General features: G+C 33.1%; 2 protein-coding genes across 7 annotated transcripts in view; one reads left to right on the top strand and one right to left on the bottom strand.

The window, feature by feature from the left end:
• Nucleotides 1-4,716, top strand: part of LOC724548 (integrin alpha-PS2) — an 86,813-nt gene extending 82,097 nt beyond the window's left edge. For both annotated transcript variants that reach the window (XM_006565052.3, XM_001120437.5), the window contains 4 exons: nt 285-900; nt 998-1,900; nt 2,005-4,131; nt 4,350-4,716. In XM_006565052.3, coding sequence (XP_006565115.2) covers nt 285-900; nt 998-1,900; nt 2,005-4,131; nt 4,350-4,442 — 3,739 coding nt within the window. In that variant the 3' untranslated portion in view covers nt 4,443-4,716. The remainder of the gene's footprint in view (nt 1-284; nt 901-997; nt 1,901-2,004; nt 4,132-4,349) is intronic.
• Nucleotides 4,717-6,436: 1,720 nt separating this feature from the next.
• LOC724505 (PAN2-PAN3 deadenylation complex catalytic subunit PAN2) lies at nt 6,437-18,200 on the bottom strand. Of its 5 annotated transcripts, none has more exons than XM_001120377.5 (21): nt 17,657-18,200; nt 16,885-17,072; nt 16,459-16,628; nt 16,258-16,378; nt 15,987-16,183; nt 15,689-15,902; nt 15,474-15,610; nt 15,251-15,397; nt 15,037-15,133; nt 12,750-12,983; nt 12,401-12,646; nt 11,901-12,147; nt 10,843-11,022; nt 10,587-10,753; nt 10,141-10,309; nt 9,531-10,062; nt 9,137-9,354; nt 8,928-9,057; nt 8,637-8,858; nt 8,312-8,573; nt 6,437-8,214 (listed from the first exon to the last, which is right to left on the bottom strand). In XM_001120377.5, the coding sequence occupies exons 1-21, from the start codon at nt 17,736-17,738 to the stop codon at nt 8,200-8,202; spliced, it is 3,975 nt and encodes a 1,324-aa protein (XP_001120377.2). In that variant the 5' UTR covers nt 17,739-18,200; the 3' UTR covers nt 6,437-8,199. The 5 variants fall into 5 exon arrangements, with proteins under 5 accessions (XP_001120377.2, XP_006565120.1, XP_006565122.1 ...); XM_006565057.3 differs by having other exon boundaries at nt 11,928-12,147; XM_006565059.3 differs by lacking the exon at nt 17,657-18,200 and adding an exon at nt 17,474-17,609.
• Between the last annotated feature and the right edge of the window lie 26 nt (nt 18,201-18,226).

Genomic DNA, 18,226 nt, shown 5'->3' with positions numbered 1-18,226 from the left:
ACACACACACACACACACACACACACACACACACACACACACACACACACACACACACACACACACACACACACACACACACACACACAACAAACACGCAAACACATATGCACGTAAACACACGTAAACACACACACAAAACAAACACAAAACAAACACGCAAACACACATACACACAAACATACGCAAACATACACACACGTAAACATGCACACACACGAACGCATGCACGCACACACGGATCGTTGAACTTACAACGCGATAATTGCTTATCATTTATCCAGGGACGGGGAGAGCAATCGTGGCCGATTCGGCTTGTCACTGGCCTCTCTCGGGGACATCGACCGTGACGGTTACGGGGACTTCGTGGTGGGCGCTCCTTACGGTGGTCTACGCGGCCACGGTGCGGTGTACATCTACCACGGCTCGTCAACCGGTGTCCTGGAAAAGTATTCTCAGGTGATCCACGCCGAGAATCTGGACGTTCCCATAAACACTTTCGGGTTCTCCGTGGCTGGTGGCCTTGACCTGGATGGAAATCATTACCCGGACATGGTGGTGGGCGCTTACGAGTCCAGCACGGCAGTGTTCTTCAGATCGAGGCCCGTGATCAAGATGGATTCGTACGTGTCGTTCGATCTTGAGTCGAAATTAATCTCGTTGGACGATAGGAATTGCACGCTATCGGATGGGAACAGGGTCACTTGCCTTCTGTTGAGGGCCTGTTTCAAGTACAACGGGGACGGTGTTTTTCCCAGGCACAACTTTAACATACAATACGTATTGGACGTGAAAAAGACGAAAAGTCCTAGGTTGTTCTTCTTGGAGCTGGAGGGAAGAAACACGATGAACCGTACCATCATGGTGGACAGGGATCGACAGTTTTGTCGCACTGTTCAGGTTCAGTGTAAAGAATAATAATTCGCCTTTAAGTTAAAAGATGACAAGGAAAGGATTAAAAAACCTGACTGACGAGCATCATTTTCATCATTCGCAGGTCTACGTGACGCCTAACATCCGTGACAAGCTCACTTCCCTGGACGCCGAGATGCGAATGAGCCTCGACGAGGAACGCTACGAGGACACTCGACCAAGAGATCCTAAACTCCCGTTGCGGCCGATCCTCGGCTCGACGACGTCCAGGAAGGACTCTCTGTCGATCAGGAAGAACTGCGGCCCCGACAACGTGTGCATCCCCGATCTGCAAATGAACGTGACGTCAAACGTGCAAAAGTATCTATTGGGATCGGGCAAACGATTGCAGTTGGACGTGTTGGTGCAGAACATGGGCGAAGACGCTTTCGAGTCGACTTACAATCTGAAACTGCCCGCCGGTATCGATTACATCAAGGTGGAAAAGATTGAGACTATGGGGGTGCCCGTTCAATGCTCGGCGCCCAAACAATCCAACAACAATACTCTACGCTGCGATATTGGCAACCCGTTGCAGAAAAATGGTTTGGTCAAATTCAAAGTGTTGCTGCAACCCGTCACCTCCCACGGCATGAAGCCAATCTACGAATTCGAAATGGACGTGAACACGACCAACCCTGAGAATCCGTTCACGACCGAGGACAACAGCTACACTTTGAGGCTACCGATTTGGATCGAGACCGATCTGCGCGTGGACGGCGAGAGCAAGCCCAAGGATCTTTACTACAATCCGGATAATTACACCAGCGAGACGAATGCAACCACCGAAGGAGAATTTGGTCCAGCCATGACGCACAACTACACTATTCGGAACCAGGGACCGTCGGACGTGATCGAGGCTGAGGCATTCCTCATTTGGCCAGCGCAAACCTTGGCTGGAAATGAGTTGCTGTACTTGTTGGAGCAGCCGGAAACGTCTGGACCCATTGCCTGTGAACCTGCCAATGCGAATTATCTTAGTTTAAAGGTATGATTTTTTAAAAAAATTCTACCACAATTACTGGAAAAAGAGACGGTCGATACGATATTGTATCTTTTTAATTGGCTAAATGTGTACGTTAACGTTTCCAGTTGGATCAACGGAGGAGAATGTACTCGCATCACTCAGATCCATCGGGAGTGATCCTGGACGAGTCTCAATCAGGCAGGACGATCAACGTGCAACGAGGATTCGACGCCGACAGAAGCAAGCTGACCCAAAAAGAAGAGTCTGACATCAACAGTGGCGATAGTTCGAACATTCAGAAATCTCGTCACTCCTCCTCCTCCTCGTCATCATCATCCTCTTCTTCTTCCTCCTCTTCTCAAGTTATCACCAGCGAGACAAGAAGGTTCCAATTATCGGACACTGGCAACAAACCAAACGTTCTAATCACGACTTACACGCAGAACAATTCGGGGACCAGTTCTATAAATACTGGCGACTTGTCAGCTGCCAATAGAGGCGTGATTTTTGACACTGAGTCTGGTACTTACGGGGAGGCCAGTTTGGGCGGTGGTTTCCGGCCCAGTGATGGCAGCACATTTGGTACAAGAGTTCCAGGCCTCGACGAGAGTTATGAAACCAGGACGAATCATTCTCAGACGTTTGAGAATCGTTGGGGCGAGACCAGTGTCTCTGGTGGCCGCGTATCTTCTTCGAACAGATTCAACTCCGAGGTGAACGAGAGCGACGAAAGGTATCAGGAATATCTGAGGCAAAAAGAGGCCCAGCGTCGACAGGAAGAAGAAGCTCGACTGGAGCACCATAGAAAGAAGGAACAACTTTTGGCGGTGCAGCGTCAACGAGAGGAGCAAGAACGTTTGGAATATCAGAGAAGGCAGGAGGAGGAGAGGAGGAGAGCGCAGGAGGAGGAGACGAGAAGGCAGGAGGAGGAACGAAGAAGGGTAGAGGAAGAAGAGATGCGTCAGCGACAAGGAGAGGAGGAAAGGAGGAGAATGGAAGAGGAGGAGGAATATAGGCTCGAGCAGGAGAGGCGTTATGGCAGCTCTGGCGGTGAACATCGCGGGATACAGGCTGGTTTCATCACCGGTGATCGAGAGGAGACTGTTCGAGGGGGAGAATTCGGATTCCAGTTGCGCAACATTAGCTCTAGTCAGGAATTAGAACGATTGTTTGGATCTTTGTCGAAATCGGCGTCTGTTTATGAATTGTACAACAGACAAGGCAAGCATTATGTTCAATTCATGGGAAGATTTAGGAATTCCGCCGACAGGAGAGAGTATATAGAATTCCAGGACGGGTCTATGTTCCCTTTGCAAGACAGTTACGGTAGACAGAGCTACGTTGCTGAGGGTATCGAGTCCAGAGACAGCAGATTCTTGAGGATAGAAGGCGAGCTCATGGTCGATTCGACTGGCAAAGGGTTCATCGTGCTTAAAGATGGCCGTAGGTTTCCTCTTCAGGGTTCTTTCACTTACACAGAGGAAAGAACGTACACGTTGAGTCCTCACAGCGGGTATTTGGGAGGTGGTGGCATTAGCAATAAGTACGAAACGAAGAGTTACAGTAAATCCTGGAACGAGGAGTCTGGCCGAGCTGGTGAAATCGAAAAGGATTATGAGTCCAGCTATTCCAGCACTCATGAAGAAAGAAGGACAGAGGATAGAAGAGTGACCAGTAGAGTTTACGCGAGAGAAAATCGCGAGGCTGTCGAGAAAATTCCGCAGACCGAGAATCCTAATTTTGATGAAGGTTCGAAGCAAGAGAGCGACATGCTTAGAATATACGAGTTTAAGAAATTCGAAAAGCTTCATAGGGTGCCCAGGGACTTGGAGAACGAGCCGATTGAAACCGAGTTTGACGATAAAGTAGATTTTGAAAGCGATCCTAGAATGCAAGGACCGGTTAGTCCATGTGATTCAGCCAAGTGCGTCATGCTCAGATGCGTTTTGGGCCCCTTGAAAAAAGACCAAGAGGTTTGGATCGGGGCTAGGTACAGAGTGGACGCCAGGACACTGAAGAAGGTCGCTCTTCAAGAAAAAGTCAGGGTCTCGACTAAATTGATAGCCCGAGTCACCAAGCAGCCCTTCATAGGTACACCTGCCGAACAGGTGATCAAGAGCCACGAAATTAAAACGAATGTCGAGCCAAGTATAACGCCATCTGCACCGGATGTTATACCACTTTGGGTTGTGGTACTCTCCGCCTGTGCTGGAACCATCATTCTACTATTGCTTATTTTCCTGCTGCACAAGGTTTGTTTATGCAAATTAAACGAAATTATGTACTCGGTGAAAGATTAAATTAGATTATTAAGATATTTATCTATTGAAATTTGAAATTCGACGTTTAGAGATATTTAAGATTTTGGAATTATTTTGTAAATTATTCTTATGAGACTTATTTTTTTTTAATAAATAAGATAGGATATAATAGGGAAAGAGAAATTAAATACCTTTTATTTCTTTAACAGTGTGGCTTCTTCAAGAGAAATAGACCGTCCGACGCTCCAGAAAGGCAACCACTGAACAGGAATGGTCACTTCCAGCATGGGGACGATCACTGAAAAAATTAGCCAAGAGTCAATCAATGGAATTTCGAAAAATCATCGAACTATCTAAATGAACGAGCCAGGAAGTGCCTTTAATCCTCCTCGAATCTAACGAAGGAGCGAATCTATGCACTGGTTGAATCATGACACATCTTAGTTACAAAATAAAGTCTCATGACGAGCAACACGACTAACTGTAATTAACAAAATCGCGAGTGCCTTTATCTCCAGATCGGAATAAGAAAGGTGTTCGAGTTTTTTTTTTTTTACATTTTTTACATTTCATTTACATCAAATGATTGAAAAGATGTAAAATTGGTTCTGGAGCCATTCTGCGATTATTTTTTACTGCCACTGAATACTCCTTCCAGCTCCTGCAGCTCGATCATGCAAGTTTCTAGTCAGGAGACGTTTTTTTTTTCTTTTTAATAATTATTGTGACTTTTTTTTTTTTTAATTACCTGTAATTACTTAAGCTAGCCTTATGTCGATGGTAACGAATGAATACGATCGAATTGTCACGATGATTTAGCGGTTGAAGAAATAATCTGCAGAAATATCCTTGTTATTTATATATGTAAAATATTTAAAAATTTTTTTTTTAATTCGAATTTATTTTACTTCTTTCTTTTTTTAAAGAAAAAAAAAAAGAATTCTGAAAAATATAAAAATATCCAATTTTTTTGTATTGGATATATAATTGCAATATTTTGAAATACCAAGAAAAGAATTTAATTTATATATAAAAGTATATTCAGGTTTTCATAATGAAATCTATAGAATAAAATTTTATTAGAATTTTGAAATCTTTTATTACAAATATTAGGATATGTAAAATAATTTTTAATATATAATTTTTAAAATATCAATGAATTTTTTCAGAATCTTATATATAATATAAAAAAAACTTATGAAAATTATTCTAAATTTGAAATTTCAATTATTTTATTGTCCAAAAGAATAATGAAGAATATCAATGCAGGATTAATTTTGTTTTCCATTAATCTGACGAATCTGACTAATTTAATTGGTTCAAATGATTCGATTCACGTTAACAGAGATCTCATTCGTCGCCGAAATCGGCAATTGATTTATATGTCTTTCCTTCTCTTTTTAAATGTGTTCGAGAAAGGAAGTTTTATTATTTATTAAAATTTTTACATTATTATATGTATATGTCATATAGGATAGAGCGCCGTAACATGAAACCGGGGTTTGCCTCGGCTGTATGTGTGTACAATCTTGTAAATTATTAATTGTATTACTAAAAATTATTCAGAAAGTAACTAGCTAACGCAAATTAATAATTGTGTAGAGAATAAATAAAAACAAACAAATTCCTGGAAAAGACAGGAACTGATAATAAGAAGAATAGGTAGGAACTGTCTTGTACATACAGAAACTTAAGATGTAATATTAAAAGAAAAAATATATATATAATATTATTAATATTAAAATGATATATATTTTATTTTTAAAATAACTGAAAAATCTTCCTTCTTTCATTTTATTAATAAAAAAAAATCTTTGAATCTTTGAATCTTTGAATCTTTGAATCTTTGAATCTTTGAATTTTTGAATTTTTGAATCTTTGAATCTTTGAATCTTTGAATCTTTCTTTAAATCTCCGACTATTATACTTGCTTATATTAATAATGCTAACGAGAATAGTGACACTTGGAACCATCTAGCGGTGGAACTCAGTATTACAAATTGACATGCTTGCGATCACCTAGAAACAATATTATAGAACAAGTATTAATGATTAATCCATAGGATATAAGTATTTCATTATAATGATTTTCTTTTCAATTTTTTGTTATTAAGCAATTTACATTTTTCTTTTCAGATTAATTCTTATCAATCATTGATTTTGTGATATATATATTTATAATATTGCGCTATTTTATTTCACCTGTTAAAATTTATAACAAATATTTTACACTGTAAAAGTTGAAGTAAAAATTATTATTTTTAAAAAATGAAAAAAAGAAAATGAGCAAAAAGAATTAATTTTTTATACAATCGTTTATTAGAAAAATCACAATGACGTAACAGTAATAGACATAAAACAAATGCATGATTACCATTAACATTATTCTTATTTTCATTATTCTTTCTATACGACAGCTGTTTTGATTGTTTTATTATTTTTTATTTATTTTTCGTCGGATTGAAATTAATTTATTAAGTTACGTCGTGCACAAATAATAAGAAAATCGTTCCGGATATAAAAAAATATATGTTTTGATAATCTTGTTTTATTCGATAGATTTTTGATATTTTTCCACTCTCTCCCACTCTTTCATTCGCTCTCCCTTATTCTCTCTTTTTTTTTTGCTTTCCATTGTCATTGATAAAATGCATACAAAAATAATCTATGAGTACAATCATTTTGTAAAATATACTACCATATTTCATTTAATATTTTTTTTTCTTTCTTTTTTTTTTTTCATTTCAAGAGCCTCGAAGTAGAAAAGGATCTTTAGAAAAATTTCTGGTTCTTTCAATGATTTGTTTTACGATCGAGTGAAAATGGTTTGCATAGTTTCGCGAGACGAAATGAAATTCATCACGAGGGACGAAGTAAATCTTATAAAAATGTATTTCCATTTTTTTTCTTTTGCTTCTTTTCCTTCTTTTTCTAGTGAGCTGTCGTTGGACAAAACGTTACAAAAGTTGATATTTTAAAAAAGATATGTATAAAAAAGAAAATCATAAATCGTTTTCACTTTTGTACAGATATATCTCCTCTAGAATTATTGCTAAAAATACTAATTATTAATTATATACATGTATTGTTAACCCTTCAGCGATGAATAATATATGTATATAGAATTCTTCATTCACATGTTGTATCACAATTAAATTTATAATAATTTTGCACATAATTTGTCAATAATATGTATAGTCATATATATTAATAATAGTTATAATTTAAAATACAAAAGAAAAATTTTCTAATGATATTGATGATTTCGCATTTTATTTAATTATTCAGTCTTAAAAATTTATATGTTATTGCAAATACTTATTATATTATTCAACTCTTCAAATTTTTTTCACTCAATAATGATTACTTTATTGTATCATTGAAGGGTTAATGTATTTTATAGAGGAGATTGGCTTACGTATGTCTATTATCTTCCATTTTGAATACATTGAACAATTAAAATAAATATATTCAATAAATCATATCAATGTGAAGTTGATATTACTCTCCAAAATGCTAATGTGCTATCGAACAATATGTATATACAACAATATGTATATAGACTGCCACCATATTCGTATCAGTTTTGATTCCTTCTAAAAAATTATAATTAACAAGAAATTTTGTTTCCTTCGAAGCTTTTGTTTGATTTTGTAATTTGTAACGATCTCAATCCTTGATAAAGACAAAATAAAGATTTATAATCCAGGGACAATAATTGAGTTACGTTTACGTGATCCAACGATCTCACGTACCGATGTCGTGAGGTTAAAATATACTAAATACGAATGGCAATGTATTCTAGTTGTACCCTTAATCATTAACACTCGCGACATCATCATCACATTTACCCTTGGAATTTTCCTAATTTTTATGTACGAATGATTGAACTCTTTTTCAAACAGGAGAAATGTATGATTCTTTTGTAAGTATAAACGATATCTTTTGAAGGTTAGTCTTAATTAATTTACGGCTATACTTCAAAACTATCGTTTAAACTTCATTGTCATTACATGACGTTACTAAATCATGCACTTCCTCCTGAGGATCATCCTCATATCAGCTATCCGGAACCTGAAGACAAACAAATTAATTCAAAACATTAATTTAAAATAATTATATGCAAACTATTTTTTAGTATTATATAGTAAAATAATTTTCTTTTACTTACTTTCCATTGTAATTGATTGCCAACTTTATAAAGCTCTTTTAACGATTCAGAGAGTTTTCCAGAACTCTCCAATTCTTTGTACTTGCGATATAATTCAAGAGCAGCTCTAGCATCTTCAGTAGAATCATGTGTTTCTGATTGAATTTTTTTCCCCAAAAAATGCCATGTAAGAAAACGCAATGATACCATACGATGATGAGGTAAATGAAATAACAATACTGTATCTACAATTTGCTCAGGTGGTACGACTAAATTTATTACCCTATAAATATCGAAGAACATAAGTGAAATGAATATGAATTAATATTAAAAATTAAATAATTACCTAAAATCATTCTTCAAACCATGCCCAACAAACATAATTCCATTATCAACGAGAAATCGTAATTTTTGGTATGTTGACTTCAGAGTAGTTAAATGTTTACTACTGAAGTTCGCATCCAAGTCACCAGGCTGAATTCCACTGAATTTTGTCAGGTAATCTACTACCTGTTCCTGAGTACTTATATAGTCATCTATGAAGGGAGTTCCCTCTAAAGGACCTTGACTACCAAAGAAATTAAAGATATTAATTATGAAACAAATAATGATCAAAGAAATTAAAAATTTTACATACCCACGTATACAAGTTATACGTGCAACAGACATATGACTTGGTTTAATAGTAGACATTTTTCCATCGCTTCGAAGCTCAGCTTCCTCCTGATTTAAAGTTACAAATTCTGCATCAATTCCAACTAATTCTCCTATAAAAATAATTTTATTTATTTTTAAAATTGTTTTAAGTTTTGATTGAATAATTTTTTTCTATTTTCAATTAAAAACCTTTTTTAGGCATTTCATCGGAACTCAATGGAGTGAATGTAATACCCCTTGTTCCTCCACTGCGAGCAATGCATTTATCTTCACCAAATACATCATAAGTAAGAGGACTGACAAACGGTACTGGTTCGGGAGCTGGCACAGCTGTATAATGAAGAACACATGGAACTTTCCAATCAAGATTAAACCAAACCGCTTCTTGCGGTGTCACTGCAGATATACTAAAAACAGAAAATTTCCAAAAACGAATAGAAAATAAAATTTAAATATATTGGATAAATTTTAAAATCTTTTCATATACAATTCACAATAATAAAATTATAATTATTTATATAATTCTTTGTTAATTATCTTATTTTTTAACATATAAAAAAAATAAATTATAGCATTTACATACCAAAAATCATTAAAAATGTACCATTGCGACACTGCACTGCCTACTGATCGTTCATGATAATTTGGTCCAACTCGCAATAATGCAACGATGTTTCTTCTATCTTCGTTACTCTTGTCATCGATGTAACAAACAACAGCATTAAGACTGTATTGAATTTTGCTTATTTTATTTAGATTATCATCAATTTTATTCTCTTTCTCCATATCATCATCATCATCTAATTCCGCAATAACATGATTTTCAGTCATTTTGTCTTCGGAATTATTTCCAGAAATCTCAGAATCTTGTATCTTACTATCACCTTGTCCATTTTCTACTATGACATCATCAGTCGATTTACTACTTTCGTTAGAATCATTTTTCGAACTGCTGATCTTTTCCACGAATAATTCACCATTAGTATCCAAAGAAATTTCTATATTATGTGGAATCCATGAATGAGAATAGTACAAATGACTAGGCGGTGTTGCGGCTGTTGAGACAGGTGTTGAAGTTGTTGTGGGTGGTGTCACTGGTGGCGTTGTTATTGTTTCTATGATAATAAAAATATTATTTATTAAAATAGAAAAATTAATAAAAACATTAAAACATATAAAATAAATCATAATACCTGGATCTCTACCAATATGTCGAAACCTACAACCAATTCGAGTACAATTGTTACCATATCGACATGGTTTCACAGTAATAGGAATAGGACTTGAAGATGGACTACTTTCTTTTCCATTTAATACTTTTTGAACGACTATATCCATTTGCTGTTGCCAAAATGATTTGTCCTAGATTAATGATAAATTTAAAATGTTAAAAATTATCATTGATTTTCATATGTTTATAATCTATAAATCATAAAAGAATTTAATCTGTTGAAGGTATTTAAAAATAGTTGAATGAGTTAAATTTATTAATATTTATGAAAAATTTATATATATAAATTTAATATATGTAAAGTTTTGTAAAATGAATTTTAATTATAAAAATTTTTCTAACATGAATGATTCTAAATATAAGTTAAATTAAATTTTAATGCATGTATATGTTTTATATTTGATGTACCTGTTGTGTATCTAAACCACAATTCAGAGCCAATATTTGAGGTAGTTTAGTCAATTGTCGAGATTGAAGGGTGGGTGTAAATTTTTGACAATTATCACACCATGCAGGTGTAATTTTCTCAGGTCTTAAACTGCGGGCAAGAACATTTGTAAACGGAACCTCCTCTGCTATAAAGTATAAAAATTCACTCGTTTCAATCGTATAATTATAAATGACATTTATATGAAATATATGTGTAATTTACAAACTAGCTTACAAGGATGTGTTAATTCTGGATAAACTAAGTTGCACAACAACATGATGGAATGTTTCGTAGCTTCTTGCCCACATTTGAGACAACAGTGTATGTGCATTTGTTCAGATCCAAACAAACGACTGACTTCTGTCTCTTCATCTCGTATCTCATTTTCTTCAATCGATTTTTTGTTGTTTTTATCTATTTATAATAAATATATGTGTAAATTTATCTATTTATGTTGATAATTTTATAATTGCAATAAAATACTTTGTATAAAAATTTATAAAAAATACAAAAATATATAAAAAATTCAATACTCTTTTTTAGGAATATATTTCGGGAGAACGTTATTTGTATCGGCAATGAGAGCGTTAGTATTATTATTTCCTATATCTTTTTAATATATGATATTAATTTAAAACTTTAAGATAATGAATTTTATGAAAATTTTCTAAGGTTAAGGTTAAAATTATATTCAAATTGAATATTCATTTGAATTAAATTATAAGAATAAAATATAAATTAAAAAAAGAAGAAAAGAAAAAATGATTTATTTTAGAAGATATAAAATAAATATTATTTTATCATAAAAATTTTAATGAATTTGTTGAAAGTTGCAAGCATTGCCAATACAAGTAAAACTTATACAAATAGGCCATGCATTCGCGGAAAGCAATGTCTTCTTTCCTATAAAAAAAGAAGAGAAAATATAAGTTAAACGAAATACAAAAAACGCGATAAAAAGAAGGAACTAATTGAAGAAATTTTCTTCATTAATATCAATATAGGATAATCAAGAAAAAAAAACATTAATCGGCATAATTTTATTATATCCTAAGAATAGATACAAAAATATTTTTTAAAATTAATTTTAAGAAAAAAAAAAAAGAAAAAAGAAAAAAGAAAAAAAAAGGATTATTAAAAGAAAAATATTTGAAAAAAAAACATGAAAATTCTTCATATTCTTTGGATATATAGTCAAAAAATTATTAAAAGTGCAACAAACAATCACATACAAAATGAAAAATAAACACAAAAAGTGCCCAATAAAAAGGTTACACATAAATTGTGTTTACCTTTCGATGTGATCCACATATATTTACCATCCCCCTCTTGCTTTCTTCTTTTTTTTCTTTCTTCCGCATGACTTCTATATCGAGATCCAATATCTTGCAAAATGCTAGGAAAATCCTGTTCATTATAAACAAACGGCGGACATTTTGGTCCTGATTTTAATCGAGCAGCTTCTTCTTCCTCTTTTTGTCGTTTTCTTGTTTCCAAAACTTCATAATGAATCTGATGCAATATAAATCTGTTCCAACTCTGAAATTTAATATTTATAGAATTCCAAATTTTTATATAGGAAGAATTTAAAAGTTTATTAAAGTTATATACAAGTATAATAATAAAATAAATATAATTATTAGTATCAAAATATTTCAAATTCGTTAATTAATATTTTGTACAAAATTATAATAATATATATCCAATAAAATTTATTTCTTTTTCAAGAAAAAAATTGTTTATTGATATAGATCATTTTTAAATGCATATGTATTGTATTCATAATGCATACCTGTATTAATCGTACCAAATTTGTTTTCCTTTTCGCCTCCGGATGGAGATCACTGAGTATAAGTCCCAAAGCTGCCGCTTCAGGTACTGTTCTAAAAGCTCGAAGAAAATTAGCAGCTTGACATGGCAATCCTCGAGATGTATCCAACATGTGAAACAGGAATCCTAGCTCACAAGACAGGCAGAATTCTCTTTGGCACGAATGAGAAAGCAACGCTATTCTCACAGGTTCACAAAAGTAAAGTAACTGGAAAATACATGTGATAAACATGACTATTCTGCTAAAAATCTTATCTCTTTAAAAGAATAATAAGATTCTTGGAGATTCATCATGTTGTATCTGTACTTACCTGCAACATAGCGTTACAATAGCTGTTGGGAAGCGTGGCTTCAAGACCGCAGAAGCTGGTGCGATTATACTGATCAAAATCGAATTCATCGTAACCGAGACGTGAATATTTCACCTCGATTTTACGATAACGCTTAGGTATGGCCACAAAGGTGCCGTCATCTGTTTTAGATCGTGAGTCCCCCGCGAAAAGCTTTGTGACTACTCCCCGTCGTTTTTCCAAATTGTAAGGTATCTGCAAAAGAGGTATTATTTATTTTTCTTCAACCAATCGAACGTTTTTTTTGCTTTTTCTTTTTTTTTTCTTTTTTTCTATTTTTGGGTTCAGTTATTAATGAATCGTATACCAGGTGAACATTACAATACGATGCACTATACGAACGCGATTTGGACCATGAAAAAATAAATAATACCTATTGAACGCCGTGGGACCGAGCCAATAAGTTAGGCTTACGTGTATGTCTTACAACCTTTATTTCACTCAATTACAACTTCGATTACATTCTTGGAGAAATATGTTCTATATAGGCATTAGATATACTAAAACTATTGATTATTGAGCACAAAATCATTAAACGGAAATAATCATTTGGGAACGAAATGCATCGATTACAAAACGCATTGTGCTTCAACACGAAATCTAAGGCAGTAGATCTAAGGCAATAGCGTTTTTTCTTTTTTCTTTTTTTTTTATTCACGCTGTTTCTTGAGATGCAAGATCTCGAAATTTGAAACGTGATTTTCAGTAATTGAAAATCGCAATGCCCGATTCGCAGTATGATCACGAGAAAATTAATTTAAATGCATACTTTTAAATAATTATTACGCGTCTTTGTGCTAATAAATTTTTGAAGTTGAGACTTTTAATTTTTTTAAAATTATAATGAAAAATTAAAACTCTCAAATTAATTTAATAATTCAAAATTTTATATCGCAATTTGATAATAAATTTGATAATAAAAATATGTTTCTAATATAGAGATTACATGTGACATATTTTCTTTATTCCTGCGTTTTTAAGTTAGAAACTCAAATTACACAAGACCTATAGAGAGCGTATTTTAAAATAATTCATAAAATTATATCGCGAATTATGCAATTTTATATATGTACATCATTTTTGAAGCACATTTATTATAATGTATCTAGATTGGCACATTGTTGATATTTTTCCTGATAAAAAGTTAGTAAAAAAGTTATTGCTTTTATGAAGAAATCGAGGCAAATGTAATCACTGCTCCTCAATTACTGCATTTTCATACAGCCATTAAGGTATTATTATTATATAAGATCTTAAAATAAAGATTCATGTCTTTCAGCTTTACAAAATTATCCATTTAAACAAAATAACTCTTAAAAATTCGAACGATTCAAGACAGAGTTATTCTTATTTTATAAGAATCTACAACATCGTATATTTATCAATGATAATAGGATGAAGTAAATATATTTATTATACCATATTTCTGATCGTTTTTTTTTTTTTTTTAAATACTTTCTTATTTATAATATAACAGTATTATTATAATCAAAAAATACATCAACTAGATATAGGAAAAAAACATTTGAATATTATATCGATACACGTGTAGTGTCTTATTTAGGTCTTTTTCTCTCGTACATATTATCATATAGAAGAAATTATTAGAATACTGTAGACTAGCTTATGAAAATATATCACGATTTTTTAACATTGTTCATGGACTACAATAGTTATCACGAAATGTCATCAGTCTTAAATCACATCATATTATTTTGGTTTCTCTACGAAATTAAAAGCTTCAATCGTATTGAGCTCGAATTTTTTTTTTTAATGATACATTGTACCGATTGGTTGTATCAAATTTAAACACGAAAACTATACCATTGAAGCTATAATAAAATCAATATATCCCTTATATGCAATGCAATTAATATTGTCCGTATAACTGATTCAATTAATAATATATATATATACCAGCATATTGAAATATACAATTGTAATAAATTACAACTGTTCTTTTTATACAAGACTAACAAATTAAAATTTCTTAGAAACAATTTAAAGTTAGAGATGGAGATTTTTCACAACGTTCAATAGCGATAATTCGTTGTGTTTTATCACTTCATTGATGTAACTAACAATAAAAAAGTCAAACATCAAGACTAACATAATTGTTATACAATTTTAAACGGGAATCACGGGGAGACACTCGGTGAATGGAGGACAGGAAGTTCGGATTTTAGGAGAGCTTTAGGAGAGTTGGAGAAGAATATTGTAGAAGAGTGGGAGAATATTGTTTCCTCACTTGATTTCTGCGAAATGCCTGAGGATTTGGGGCATAACCTATAGTTCCTTGCATCTTCATCGTACGTAATATTTCAGGATCGATTGATGGTGTTTTCCTGTAAAAATATACAAATAAAATTTTAAATTATTTAATATTAATTTCTTACCAATCAACATTATTTATTTTTTAATTCTTTATATTCATAGATTAATTATAAATTGAGATTACTTACCTATAAACTTTTTTTAAATATTCCTCTGGCCAATCACTTAATAATGGGTGCCCGGTATACATAATAGGTATTGTACTTAATGGTGTAACATCATCATTAAATGATATAGATTGAATTGATTCAACTGGATCAGCAAATTCAGTTGGCCTAGATAAAAATTGAAACATTTTTTACATTTTTTTATTTTATGTTTCTATTTTTAAAATTTAATACATTTACTAACCGAGAAAATGTATTAAATTGGGGTTCAGGCGTATTCGTAGACATAAGATGTATAGAACCTGCTGAATCTCCAAAGCATAGACATTGAGATGTAGAAGATACATCAAATGATAATATCATTGCACAACCAGTTGCTACCTATCAATACAAGAAAACTTGTACACACTATGTAATTGAAATTGTTTTTTCTTTGCACATATTGCATGTTACATATACCTGATATAAACATGTCATGGCTGGCTGTACATTAGCATAGATAGTATCAAGAAGTTGCATTTGTCCCAATGGTGATACAACAGCTAAACGGCTGGAATAGCTGGGTAGGAACTTTAATAGAAGGGGATATACTAAAGTTGTAACAGGACTTAATGCTCTCATTTGTCTCAAATCATATGCCATTAAAAATCTATCTACTGATAGACCCTGACGGCTAAATTTAAAAATAAAATTAATTGAAAATTTTAATTTAAAATAATTATAATATTTAATAGAAAATTAATATTCCAACTCTTACCTATTACTAAAGCCACAAGTAACAAGATAATTTCCTTGAACATCAAAATCACTGAGAGATGCACTATGAGTATCAAAAGTATGTTCTATTGATAATGTATTTGGATCCCTGAGATCAATTCTTCCCACAGGATTACCACAACAAATAAGTCTGCTATGCTGCCTTAAAATTGCACAACCATTTTCCCCTACATGTACCTATAAATATAAGATAAAACTAATCCATGTGAATGTTATGTTTTTTTATTAATATATAATATATATAGACTCACTAATCCAGTCTCTTTTCCTCTAGTCAAATTAAAATCGATTATTTTTTCTTGATGTCCCCCCATAAGTAATCTTGTTGGTGAGATTTGAAGCATACATTGCATATCAATCATATTTGATGATCTATAATGTTACTTATTTATGTAGAAAATATTCATAAATTTTTTATATAAATATTATTTACATATATAAAATTAACATACGTATGTGAAAATATTGGTATGCCACGTCTTAATTGACATCTTAATAAACTCTGTGTCAGAACTAATATTCCTTCATCTAATGGATGAATATGCCGAACCTCTTGCGTGGCATGAACTTGGAATGAGGTATATTTTTGTAAACCAGATCCATAATAAGATGTCACGTGACCCTATAAAACATTTTTCTTGATCGTAGTACAGAAACAATTTCATTAATTGTTAAAAAACCTATTTTTATTATTCTTCATATTTAATAATTTTTAAAAAATATTTTATAAAAATATTATATGTCACTAAATAAATATCACTAGAGTAATATGATTTTAATGTTATTTTAAATATTTTATATATTATATTAAGTAAACAATAAAAGTAACGATATATGTAATTTCTTAGCTATATTTTTATCAATAAATCTTATAATACCCCTTGATTTCCCATCCACATAAGTTCTTCAACATTATCGAAAGTGGCAGTAGAAACTCCAAATCTATCCCCCCCATCAGCAAGTAAAGTACGAGTTTCATGAAATTCAGCCACTGAAAAATCTTCTCCAAATTGTTCTGTTGCAGGTACATATTCATCACCAGGTAAAATATAATTTGTTTCTTCCCCTGTAATGAAAGATGACAAAAAAGTTGATAATGAAAATTCTTCATATTATTCCAATATCAGTCAAATCATTAAACATAACTTGTGATGACATTTCAACATTCACAATATAGGTTAATAATTATTAATGTCAATAATCTTTGTGATCATTGTTTACGAGATCTCTAATATTTATATTCGAACAAACGAGACTAAATTTCAACTAATTCAAAACAGCAACGTCACAGCTGATTTGGATCGCATGCCTAACCCGTGAATTTTGCAAGATCGTTCGGAGTGGAACAGCTGATCGAAACTAAGCATCACGTTTCGAAAACAGAGGAAGGAGAGGGAATAGCCAATAACGGATCATTGAATTGGTGAGTAAGAATTAATGAGACAAAAGATATCATATAATACTAACAGCGAACAGGACACCAGATCGCGCACCATGATTCGAGCGAGTGCTACAGAATGAAGAGGTTTCGCGCCTTTCCAAATCTTCGAATCTTGGGTCGAAGAAATCGCATTTCGATACAACAAAGTGCATTTTGGCGCCTTTAGAAGAAAGAAAGGAACGTTAGAATGATATATGAAAATAACTTACAAAGTAATTCTTGTTCATCACCGCCACTATCGGCCGTGGCCTCTACGGACGGGTCGTAGTGGCCCAAAACCGGGTAGTCCATAATATTCCCGTCTTCAGCCTGTTCGTTTTTCAAGCATGGAATTGCCGTCAGTACGAAGATAGTCGTAGAATCGTTGTCCCAATGATCGTTCTCTTTTCATAGCACACTTCTTAACACGCACACGCACGCACCGTAGTCGCCTTGGCAACTGTGCAACAAGCGAAACACTTCGTCACAAATATTCGTTCTTTCCCTGCTACTATATAATTCGAACGATGGAAATTATGGTTAGCATAACACTTTTTACACTTCTTTACCGCGAAACATGAACCAAATCGTTTATCGAGGTACCTTTAATTCATGATTCCACTTTTCTGCGCGTTTCATCCGTGTAAAACAATATGACGGCCTTGAAGGTGGCGACACCTGCTGTTTCGCGCGTCAAACAGTAACGCCAATGGCAAGGACGCGAAAATCACTAGATTGTTCGTTTAGTTGTCATATAAACTGGGACGAAGACGTGTAAACTGGCGCGAACCTGGGATGAC

Source organism: Apis mellifera, linkage group LG13, assembly GCF_003254395.2.
Source record: "Apis mellifera strain DH4 linkage group LG13, Amel_HAv3.1, whole genome shotgun sequence".
Classification (NCBI taxonomy): domain Eukaryota; kingdom Metazoa; phylum Arthropoda; class Insecta; order Hymenoptera; family Apidae; genus Apis; species Apis mellifera.
This window is presented reverse-complemented; position numbering and strand designations above follow the sequence as displayed.